The sequence below is a fragment of the Heteronotia binoei genome, chromosome 18 (assembly GCF_032191835.1).
Source record: "Heteronotia binoei isolate CCM8104 ecotype False Entrance Well chromosome 18, APGP_CSIRO_Hbin_v1, whole genome shotgun sequence".
In the NCBI taxonomy this organism is placed as follows: Eukaryota; Metazoa; Chordata; class Lepidosauria; order Squamata; family Gekkonidae; genus Heteronotia; species Heteronotia binoei.
Window position 1 is genome coordinate 10685944 of NC_083240.1, and position 12125 is coordinate 10698068.

A 12125-nucleotide genomic window follows, 5' to 3' on the forward strand; every position below is an offset into this window, starting at 1 on the left:
GCAAGTGGCTAAGAGGGGTTTACGCTTAGGGATGCCAGCCTCCAGGTGGAGAGAGTACGATCTGAGAGAGGTCACTATGATGGATGGCACAACAAAAAATGCAAGCTAGTGACCAATTTACTAAGAAGTATATAGAAACCAGTCCAAATGTCCAAAACATGTACACTCAAGTCCCAAAGTAGTGTGGTGACAAGCCGATCGATTAAGTACTTGTTTCTTTCCAGTCTTCATCAGACCTGGGACCAATATTGATTCAATGATATGGATTTTTTACACAATTTTCAAAAAAGAGGGACGCGAGGTGAAATTGATGCTGGAGACACTCCGCGTCCCTCTTTTTTGAAAATTGTGTAAAAAAATCCATATCATTGAATCAATATTGGTCCCAGGTCTGATGAAGACTGGAAAGAAACAAGTACTTAATCGATTGGCTTGTCACCACACTACTTTGGGACTTGAATGTACATGTTTTGGACATTTGGACTGGTTTCTATATACTTCTTATTAAATTGATCACTAGCTTTCATTTTTTGTTGTGTGAGTCTCCAGGTGGAACCTGGGGATCTCTCAGAATTACAACTCATCTTCAGACTACAGAGACCAGTTCCCCTGGAGAAAATGGGGGCTTTGGAGGGTGGACTCTATGGCACCACACCCCACTGAAGTCCTTCTCAGGCTCCATCCCCAAATTTCCAGGAGTTTCCTAACCCAGATCTGGCAACCCTACCCTCCCTCGGGTTGCCAGATCTGGGCTGGGAAACACTGGGAGACTTTGGGGGTGGATCTGGGAGAGGGCGGGGTTTGGGGAGGGGAGGGGCCTCAGCATGGTACAATGCCCTAGAGTCTGCCTTTCCAAGCAGCCCTTTTCTCCAGGGGAGCCGATTTCTGCCAGCTGGAGCTCAGTCGCAAAAGCGAGAGATCTCCAGGCCCCACCTGGAGGCTGGTGACCCTAAACCCCCACCCCCTGCCAGTGGGCGGGGGGGGGGGAACGTGGCAACCCAAGTTACAACATCCAAAAATAGATAAAAAGCTCAGCTGCCAAATGCAACAGCTACCGTTCAAAAAAAGCACCAGAAGGGAGAACAGCAGTCCAAGGTAGGTTGGAGGATAAGTTCCAAAGGTGGGGGAGATGGGAACAGAGCCCTTGCCTGGAAAGACGCTCTGTGGTGAATTGAGTCACTCTGACAAGTTCCAAGGTCTTGCACCAGATAGTGGAGTTTTCCAAGATCCAGTGGAGCAGGATAGGCTAAGGATCAGTTAACCTGGAAAAAATGGCTGAATTGGAGAGTGGACTTGTGGCATTATCCCTTGCTGCCCCCCCCTACTTTCCCAAGTCCTGCCCTCTCTAAGTTCCATCCCCAAATCTCCAGGAATTTCCTAGCCTGGAGCTGGCAACCCTACCGGAGAAAGAGATGAACAGAGATTGGCCTAAACCCTGCTGGGTTGAGGGAGGGCTACGGCCAGGCTGGGTGGACAGAGTTATGGTGGAACGACAGCTCAGTCCTGAGACTCCTTAAGCCTGTAGTATTTTGGTTCCCCACAAGGGGCAGTAGAGCATAGACCCAAAGGATCCTGGCGCCCGCCTGGTGGTTGCTGATTGGTCGAACGAGCCACGTGCTCCCATCCAAGAAACTCTCATAGGGTGCTTTCACCTGCACTAAATAATTCACTTTCAATGCGCTTTGCAACTGGATTTTTCTGGGTAAAATGACAGAATCCATTTGCAGTTCTGAGTGGCAATCTGGAGAACCGGGTTTGGTTCCCCGCTCCTCAACATGCAGCAGCTTGGGTGACCTTGGGTCAGTCACAGTTCTCTCAAGAGCAGTCTCTGAGAGCTCTCTCAGGCCCACCTCCCACACAGAGTGTCTGTTGTGGGGAGAGGAAAGGAAGGAGACTGTAAGGTGCTCTGAGACTCGAAGTGAAAGGTGGGGTATAACTCCTCCTCCTCCTCCATGTGTGAAAGTGCCCTAAGATGGCTGACATCATGAAGCTCCATCTCATTTGCTGAAGTCAGCAAATAAAAATCACAGTCAATCAGATTTGGCAGGGCCAATTAAGGTCAAGGACAGTTTGAAAACATACGTGGCAATTTGCCCCCAAAGTCAATACAACGTAGAGGCTTTTTTTGGGTGCTCCAGTGCGGCTGAAAAATTGACTGAAACAAATAAACAGGGGAGCTGAAATTAAGCTAAATCATCACCGTGGCGAGAGAGAGAGAGAGAGAGAGAGAGAGAGAGAGAGAGAGAGAGAGAGAGAGAGAGAGAGAGAGAGAGAGTTCTCCCTTCTCCCTTTCTTGTGGGCGTCCTAACAGTATCGATCCAACAGCAGCTTTCAGAGAAAGGCTGATGGTTCTTTTTTGAAGGCGGACAATAATTTTGAGGAGAGCTGGAAGAGGCGTGAATGAGCCGTCATCGGCGACAGCAAAAACAAACATTTCTTTTGGCCTCCTGTCATCTTTGGGGCAGCAATATTATTTTTTTTTTGCAAAATCCTGAGAATCAGGACAGATAAGGTAATGGAAGACTGAAATTTTTAGGATTCTTGGGAGCCGTGAGGAGCACCAATTTGGATCACAACCATGCCAGAAGGGGAGGATATCTTCACTCGCCCCGTGGCACCGTTTCCCCAATCTGTAGTCGCCAAAAGCAGTGATACTGGTCACTTCTAGATTCTATTCACGTTGCTGGTCCCTGCCTTGAAAGCCCTTTACAGCCATGGGCCCAGATAATGGGAGGATTTCCTCTGCTGGGGTTGCCAGCCTCCAGGTGGGATCTGGCGATCCCCTGGAATTACAAACTGATCTCCAGTCCCAGAAGAAGAAAAAGAAGAAGATGATGATATTGGATTTATTACTCACCCTCCACTCTGAATTTCAGAGTCTCAGAGCAGCTTGCAATCTCCTTTCCCTTCCTCCCCTGCAACAGACACCCTGTGAGGTGGGTGGGGCTGAGAGAGCTCTCCCAGAAGCTGCCCTTTCAAGCACAGCTCTGCGAGAGTTATGGCTGAACCAAGGCCATTCCAGCAGCTGCGAGTGGAGGAGTGGGGGAATCAAGCCTGGTTCTCCCAGGTAAGAGTCCACACACTTAACCACTACACCAAACAAAGGTCAGTTGCCCTGGAGATAATGGCTGCTTTGGAAGGTGGACTCTATGGCATTGTGCCATGCTCCCTTCCTCAAACCCTGCCCTTTTCAGGGTCCATCTGCCAACTCTTCAGGAATTTCCCAACCTGGAAACTCTTGCACTGAACCAGAGAATCTCCCGGCTTTTGCAATTGCTTTCTCTGATCTGTGACAGAAGGAAGGGGCACAACTTGTTTGTCCATGGCAAGAAATGACTGATAGATGTGAAAGTCATTACCAATCTTCTCATGGAGCAAAAGTTTCCAAAGAATCCCAGGGTTTCCTGGACCACAGTTCCAAAGCCTCTGAGCTGGAGACGCTGGCCGGGATTCTTGCTGGCCCATTAAACAGGAAGAGGGACGTGCAGGAAGACATAATGGATAATTAAACCTTTAATCCAACAAGCACAGTCGCCTCCCGGCAATACATCAAGACGGGCTGTCAGCCTGGAGATTAAATATACACAGGGGCAGGCAGGCCGCCTCCTGGGGAGCCCAGGTCGAAGGATGGATTCATTTTGCCATCTCATTTCCTTTATGAGACTGAAACTTAACTGACTGACACAGGATGAGTCCTGAGATTAATTGCTTCTTAGCTCAGTTACTGTCTTTTGCAGCTAACCCTTAAAAAAAAAACCCTCTCTGCTTGTTTCTTCCCAATCAATACGGCTTTCTGTTGCAAAACCTTTGGCAAGGAATCAGGGCTGCCAACTCCAGACCTGGATGGTCCTGGCCCTTTGGGGGTGGAGCCTGGGGAGGACAGGGTTTCTGAAGGGGAGGGGCCTCCATGCAATATGATGCCAGAGAGTTCACCCTCCAAAGCAGCCATTTTCTCCAGGGGAGCTGATTGCTGCAGTCTGGAGACACAGTTGTAAATTTGGGAGCCCTCCAGCCTTCCAGATCCACCCTCTCCAGGCTCCTCCCCAAATCTCCAGGGATTTCCCAACCTGGAGTTGAAACCCTAGATAAGTACATTTAGTACCAGCTTGGTTGTGGGGTGGCCATAATAATAATAATAATAATAATAATAATAATAAGTTTTATTTATACCCCGCCCTCCCCGCCGGGGCAGGCTCAGGGCGGCTTACAATCTATCATGATGTAGTATCATGATATGACAATACAGGTAAAATCAATACACAATATAAATACAAATATAAATACAAATATAAATTAATGTTAAAAAGCTAAAAACTATATGGTGGTGCTACAGTCTCTATTTATACAGGCAGCGTAATATTCAGTCTGGTCACGTCTTGAAGGCTTCTTGGAAGAGGACGGTTTTGCAGGCCCTGCGGAACTGGTTGAGGTCCCGCAGGGCCCGCACCTCCTCCGGTAACTGATTCCACCATTGGGGCGCTTTTATGGAGAAGGCCAGCTCCCTAGTTATTTTAAGTTTGGCCTCCTTAGGCCCAGGGATTTCCAAAAGATTTTGTGAACTGGAACGCAGTGCCCTCTGGGGAACATATGGAGAGAGGTGGTCCCTAAGGTAGGCAGGTCCTTGGCCATATAGGGCTTTATAGGTGATAACCAGCACCTTGTAACGAACCCGGTACACAATTGGCAGCCAGTGCAGTTCCTGCAGCCTAGGCCACACGTGTTCCCACCGGGGTAGTCCCACTAGCAGCCTGGCTGCTGCGTTCTGCACCAGCTGTAGTTTCCGCGTTCGGTACAAGGGCAGCCCCATGTAGAGGGCATTACAGTAGTCTAATCTCGAGGTGACCGTTGCATGGATCACTGTTGCCAGGTCACCTCGCTCCAGGAAGGGGGCCAAGTGCCTTGCCCATCTAAGATGAAAAAAGGCGGATTTGGCAGTTGCCGCTATCTGGGCCTCCATTGTCAAGGAGGACTCCAATAGCACTCCCAAGCTCCTGACTTCACGCACTGGTGCCAATGGCGTCCTGTCAAAAGCTGGGAGGGGAATCTCTCCTTCCGGGGTGCTGCGACCTAGGCAAAGGACCTCTGTCTTCGCTGGATTCAATTTCAGCCCGCTCAGCTTGATCCAATCAGCAACAGCTTGCAGTGCCCGGTCCAGATCTATAGGGGCATCAGCGGCCCGGCCTCCCATCAGTAGGTAGAGCTGGGTGTCATCAGCATACTGATGGCATCCCAGCCCATGTCCCCGGGCGATCTGGGCAAGGGGGCGCATAAAGATGTTAAATAGCATTGGAGAGAGGACCGCCCCCTGAGGCACCCCACAGTTAAGTGGGTGCCTCTGAGACAGCTCTCCCCCAATTGCCACCCTTTGTCCCCGACCTTCGAGGAAAGAGGAAAGCCACTGCAAGGCTAGCCCTTGAATCCCTGTGTCGGCGAGGCGACGGGTCAGCAGCCGGTGATCGACCATATCGAACGCCGCCGATAGGTCTAGCAACAGCAATACCGCCACACCACCTCGATCCAGATGTCGCCGGAGATCATCCATGAGGGCGACCAGCACCGTCTCTGTCCCATGGCCCGGACGAAAGCCGGACTGAAAAGGATCTAAGGTATCGAGACTGCCTTCCTGTTCTTTCTGAAGGGTCCTGCTCTAAACCCACCTTTTCTTTGAAATGCTCCTTGATCTCTCTACGTGGGCTTTTAGAAGAAGAAGAAGAAGATAAGAAGATATTGGATTTATATCCCGCCCTCCACTCCGAAGAGTCTCAGAGCGGCTCACAATCTCCTTTACCTTCCTCCCCCACAACAGACACCCTGTGAGGTGGGTGGGGCTGGAGAGGGCTCTCACAGCAGCTGCCCTTTCAAGGACAACCTCTGCCAGAGCTATGGCTGACCCAAGGCCATGCCAGCAGGTGCAAGTGGAGGAGTGGGGAATCAAACCCGGTTCTCGCAGATAAGAGTCCGCACACTTAACCACTACACCAAACTGGCTCTTTTGGGTCAGCCTCTGCTGAAACCACATGGAGCTAGATCGGGGTGGCCAAACTGTGGCTCGGGAGCCACATGTGCCTCTTTCACACATATCGTGTGGCTCTCGAAGCCCCCACTGCCCTGACAGCCAACTTGGAAAAGGCATTTCTCTCTTTAATTATTTCTCCAAGCCAAGCCAGCCAATGGCTTGGGGAATGCTCTGAAAGTTGCTTTCTTTCCACCCCTTCCTTCCTTCCTTCCTTCCTTCCTTCCTTCCTTCCTTCCTTCCTTCCTTCCTTCCTTCCTTCCTTCCTTCCTTCCTTCCTTCCTTCCTTGTCTTGTGGCTCTCAAACATCTGATGTTCATGCCTTGCAAGTCTCAAACATCTGATGCTTACTCTATGTGGCTGTTACGTTAAGCCAGTTTGGCCACTAGATGAACCTTTCATCTGAACCAGAAAGGCCATTCCTATCATGCCAAGACCCTCTCCTTCCTGCAAAATCATTCTCTCAGTCATTATTACTCCATATCGATTCCTGGCAGCTGGGAACCCGGGCCAGAAGTTTAGCCCATCATTATTGACCTACCTTTCAATTAAGCTTTGCTGGCAGCCGACCCTCACGGATCTAATTCTTTTTAAAAAGTTCAACGTGTAGGAGCTGGTGGTGAAATTGTCTCTTAGCATTTCTTGCTAGGGCGGCTTGGAGAAGCCAACTGTTTTTGCATGTCTGCCTGCCTTCTGGATTGAAAAAAAAAAAAAAGATCTCCCACACTCTGACCTTGGGCTTCAACTCCGCCATTATTAAGTCAGCATGAATTATATTAGAAGAAAGGGCATCGGAGGAAGTGAATTAGCTCTCTGTGTCCAGCAAGCGGAATCTGTTTCAAAGGTCACGTCAAAACAAAACGGCTGGACACGATATGTAGCCAAAACACGTCAAGGAGAGGATTCTAGCCTAAGGAGACGATGAGCTACTTTCTGCATGCAGGGATTTTTTTCCTTTTAGCAGGGTGGTGTCAAGCATCATTTTGAATAATCGAGCTTTTGTTTAAATCAAAGACTCGTTTTATTGATAATCCAATACTTGCTCCAAGGAACGATACCTTGGAAGTGATACAGAATTTCACACAGCGCGTAATCTTAAAGGCGACTTCAAAGGCAAAGTTACAGATAGCTTCAAAAGCATAACACACAGATGTGAATTGCATAGAAGGTTCAAAGGGTACTATCAACTATTCATTTGGTCACTACAACTTCTCCTGGTTCCCACACATTCCTAGCTTACTGATAAGACATATGGATGGGAACTCGTGGGAGAGGCATTTTACTTACAATGACAAGGTTACTTGCATATCCTGAATCATTGAGAGTTACCAGGTTGGGGTGGGGGAGGCTTTGAAGGAGAGTCTTTATTCAGAAAAGGAAGAGAGGAGGGATAGATGAGTATAGAATACATATCGATTCAATAACCAGAAATATCATGCTTGACAGGTAGGGGACATTCCATTCTGTGATCTCTCACCAGCAGGTTAGAGGGATACAACCCAGTCCCAGACATACATTTACTCTGCAGTGTGAGAACAGTGCTTTTGGATCAAATTGGGCATTTGGGGAAAGATCTTTTCAATAAATTAGACAGGACGATGTTGGAAAATCCATGAACCTCAGCAGGGTACAATGCCATAGAACAGCGGTGTCAACTGTCAGGCCCTGGAGCAACTGGCTGTCATCTGCTTCCTTCTCCCTCTCTCTTGCTCCCTTCTGCATCCCAGCTTGCTTTTCAAGGCTTGCTCAATTGCATGGGAGCTACAGAGCAAAACTTCTATTTTCTCCATTGGCTGAGGCTCCTCCCTTGGGAAGGAAGGGGGGGGAGAGGAGAACTTGCTTTGCCAGGCTCTCTCAATCGCACAGCAGAGCTACTGAGCTAAGCCTCTATTCCTTCTATTGGCTGAGGCTCCTCCCCCTCCTGGTCCCCTGAGGAAGGAAGGAAAGAGCCAGAGCTGCTTTTGCCCAGTTCCCTGGGAGAGATACAAAGAAAGCACCATTAAGACCAAGTGCTAACGTTTTAAGCATGTTTTAATTTAAAACAAAATATCTAATTGTGTTTGTCTGAGTCCTTTATAAAGCTTATATCTCTGCTTCCTGGCATTACATTTTATGATACCCATGGCCTGGCCCGACAAGGTCTCATTTATGTCAGAACTGGCCCTCATAACAAATGAGTTTGATGCCCCTGTCACAGAGTCTGCTTTCTAAGGCAGCCATTTTCTCCAGGGGAACTGATCTTTGTCCTCTCTGGAGATCAGTTGCAAATTTGGGACATTTCCAGGCCCCTCATGGAGGATGGCAACTCTCCCCACCAGTCTTCTGATCCACCTTTTCTCTATCCCTCCGCAGGTGCTCCATTCCACAGCCTATTACTGCAAGACCATCCTGGACGACAACAGCTCTTCTGCCCTGATCATCCTCGGCTTTGTCATCATGTCCCCCCTCATAGTCGTGGCCATGGCCCTCTACTGCAGCCTGGCAAGGCGCCTCCGCCTCTTCATGTGCTTCCAGCCTTATGCCCGGGCTGTCTACAAGGGGGTGAAATGGCAGTGGTATGAAGAAGGGGGCATCTGTGGCTGCGCCAAGGCATGGAACACGCAAGTCAAGGCCTGGGTTTAAGCCCTTCTCACCCACTCACCAGGGCTACCTGAGACTGATTTTTGTGAGGCACGACAGAAATGACAAACAGAATTATAACCGCACAGCACAGCTTTGCCACTCGGCCTCCCTCAGCTGTGGCGCACTTGGCCTCACATGGTGATTCCGGAACATTCTGTGGGAAACCCCCCGTTTAGCATCTGCCTCAGCCATGAGTTTAGCTGAGCTTTTCTTTTCTCAGCTTTGTCTGCAAGCAAGTTTTAAGAATAATAATTTTGGACTGTGTTATAGGGCTGCTGTAAGGATTACAAGAAGTACTCTAAGAACACAAGAGAACCTATGTTGGATCAGCCCAGTGGCCCATCCAGTCCAACACTCTGTATCACACAGTGGCCAAAAAAACCAGGTGCCATCAGGAGGTCCACCAGTGGGGCCAGGACACTAGAAGCCCTTCTCCTGTGCTCCCCCCACAAGCACCCAGAATACAGAGCATCACTGCCCCAGACAAAGTGCTCTTTCCATCTATACCTTCTGGCTAACAGCCACTGATGGATCTCTGTTCCATAGAAGAACATAAGAGAAGCCATGTTGGATCAGGCCAATGGCCCATCCAGTCCAACACTCTGTATCACACAGTGGCCAAAAAAACCAGGTGCCATCAGGAGGTCCACCAGTGGGGCCAGGACACTAGAAGCCTTCCCACTGTGCCCCCCCAAGCACCAAGAATACAGAGCATCACTGCCCCAGACAGAATTCCATCTATACCTTGTGGCTAATAGTCACTGATGGACCTCTGCTCCATATGTTTATCCAGTCCCCTCTTGAAGCCATCTATGCTTGTAGCTGTCACCAATTCCTGTGGCAGTGAATTCCAGGTGTTAATCACCCTTTGGGAGAAGAAGTACTTCCTTTTATCCATTCGAACTCTGAGGGAGCTCTTTAGAATGTGTAGAAACCCACTTTCTGGTTGATGAACCTTATGGGCCTTTGGCACAAACTCTCTCCTTAATTGTAGTTGTGGGTGGGATAATCCACAAGGAATCCCCATATTCCGACTTTGCTGCTCAAATAAGACTTGATACTTTGTGTCACTTTGTTTCAACCTTGGACTGCCACAAAGACATCTGGAATGAGGGTAGGCTTCAGTGCTAAACCCTCACCTGCCCATGGTTTATTTCCCCTCCCCCTCCCGCTCTCTTTTCTCCTCAGACTTGTTCAGATATTGAATGTGAGCTTGCCTGGTCTACTCATGTGGTGGAATGAGGTGACCGAGTGTTGAGGTGGTGGAATGGATTTTACCATTGCAGACAGCAGGGGACGGGACTGCCTGTCACTAAATGCTCAGTAATTCCTTGTAAGTAGATAACCAGTACAATGTGGGAAAGGGTTAAAATAGAACCTTTCTCCCCGATTTGTTAGAGCCAGTTTGCTGTAGTGGTTAAGTGTGTGGACTCTTATCTGGGACAACTGGGTTTGATTCCACACTCCTCCACTTGCAGCTGTTGGGATGGCCTTGGGTTAGCCATAGCTGTGGCATAGGTTGTCCTTGAGAGCCCTTTCAGCCCCACCCACCTCACAGGGTGTCTCTTGTGGGGGGAGGAGATAAAGGAGATTATAAATCGCAGAGAGAAGGGCGGGGTATAAATCTGCGGTCTTCTTAATTTCAATATGCAATGAGTTTCTACATGATGGACCATTTAGCACGAGCCTCTTTCCCTGAAATTTGAACAGTTACAGTCCTTTCAACCAACTAAGGTTGCCAGGACTTTTTTTTTTGCAGAAAAAGCCCAGCAGGAATTCATTTGCATATTAAGCCACACCCCCTGACATAACCATTGTTTTTCACAGGGCTTTTTTTTGTAGAAAAAACCTAGCAGGAACTCATTTGCATGTTAGGCCACATACCTCTGACATCCCAAGCCAGCCGGAACTGAGTTCCTGTGCATTCCTGCTCAAAAAAAGCCCTGAAGTTTGCCAAACAAGGGCTGTCGACCCTGGGAGACTTGGGGTGGGTGGGACTTATGTAAACAATGTCCTACGATGTCATATCTGGCTGGTTAACCGGAAGTGATATTATAGTGTTGCAGGGTACTCTAGGATTCCCTCATAAACTCTGTGGTAAAAAACTATACCTTCTGGTGAATCTTAGATCATCTTGTCACCCAGTGACATCACATCCAGTTATAGTGTCAGATTAGAATTGCAGGATGCTGTTTTGGCCTGTCCACTCTCCCCTCTGCTGCCCTACTGAGCATCAGTGGTTGCCAAAGGTCTAGGGCAGGAGGTCCCTACTATCACCTCAGAATTCTGTCACTTCATGCTAAATAGGCAGACCAGGCCTGAGAGAGATGGGGGATAAGCGAGGGGCAGGGAGTGAGTTCAGCACCCCTCACCTATATGCCCCTTTATCTTCTAAAAAATATACCTCCACTATCTGTTTTTATGCAATTGGATTTAAACAAATGGATCATTTACTGCCATGTGCAGTCTGGACCTCAGGAACGGAATCAGCTAGAGTAGACTGCCAGCCGCCATTTTGAAGATTCCACCTGGTTCTTTGCAGTCTCTACTTTCATCGTCACGCTAAGTCTCTACACAGCTCAAGTCATGGAAAACATAACTGAGTGGTGCAAGCCAAGGACAGAAATTCTGTCTGAAATCCACAGAGAACAGCAGCAACGTTCAAATTTTCTGCTTCAAGGGAACCTTTTCCAAGTTGACTTCTCGGCTGAGGAAAGCTTGACATGCCAGATAGACAGCCAATGGAGGCTAATGGAGGCTATGCCAAGGCAGATGGCACATTTTATACAGAGCCACATTGCCCTGTGTGAACTAAGAGTATTACATTACCAAATTCAACACTGTTGTTGTCTGCCTGTTGTCAAGGAAGATGGATAGTAATCTTTTCAGGGAAGGCGGTCCGCCATTTTTATCTTTCTCCTCACAGAACTCCTGAAAAACTCCTAAGGAATCACAGGGAATCCTGGAACACATTTTGGAAGCCACTGCGATAAATGAATAGATGGTGAAAACAGAAGACTGCTGACTCTAATTGCCAAAATTCTCACAGAGGATTGAAGGACATTAAAAATACACATTTTTTAACCGAATCCTCCTGTCCAAGAAAAGGTAGAGTTGCCACTTCTGCTTTTTCTAACAGAGAAAGTCCCTGTGTACTGGGAAAGAAACCTGAACACAGTATCACTTGGGACTTTTCTAGAAGAGTTCACACCAGCTGTTGTCAGGATTGTGGGGGGATTTAGGGCAAAAAAGGACCTTGTGGGTGAAAAAAAAAAAAATCTTTCAAAGGTCATAAGTCCAATGGAAAATCCAAATTCACACACAAAAAAGCAGCTTTAGCAATGGTAAACCCTAGCACAGATAGAGAGCTCTGGGGAAGAGAGATTAACCATCCTGTCAGCATTGTTTCCTTCTCCAAGCAGGGCTTAAACTCACCCTGAAGCAAGCAGATGGCAGATTTTGTCAGGTGTTTAAATTATTACATTTTTCA

At 48.3% G+C, this 12125-nt stretch overlaps 1 protein-coding gene across 1 annotated transcript in view; it reads left to right on the forward strand.

Moving 5' to 3' along the window:
* The window catches only part of TMEM88B (transmembrane protein 88B), a 52478-nt gene extending 43843 nt beyond the window's left edge, over window positions 1–8635 (forward strand). The window contains exon 2 of the mRNA XM_060259331.1: window positions 8366–8635. Within this exon, the coding sequence (XP_060115314.1) occupies window positions 8366–8635 (270 nt within the window). The remainder of the gene's footprint in view (window positions 1–8365) is intronic.
* Window positions 8636–12125: the final 3490 nt, after the last annotated feature.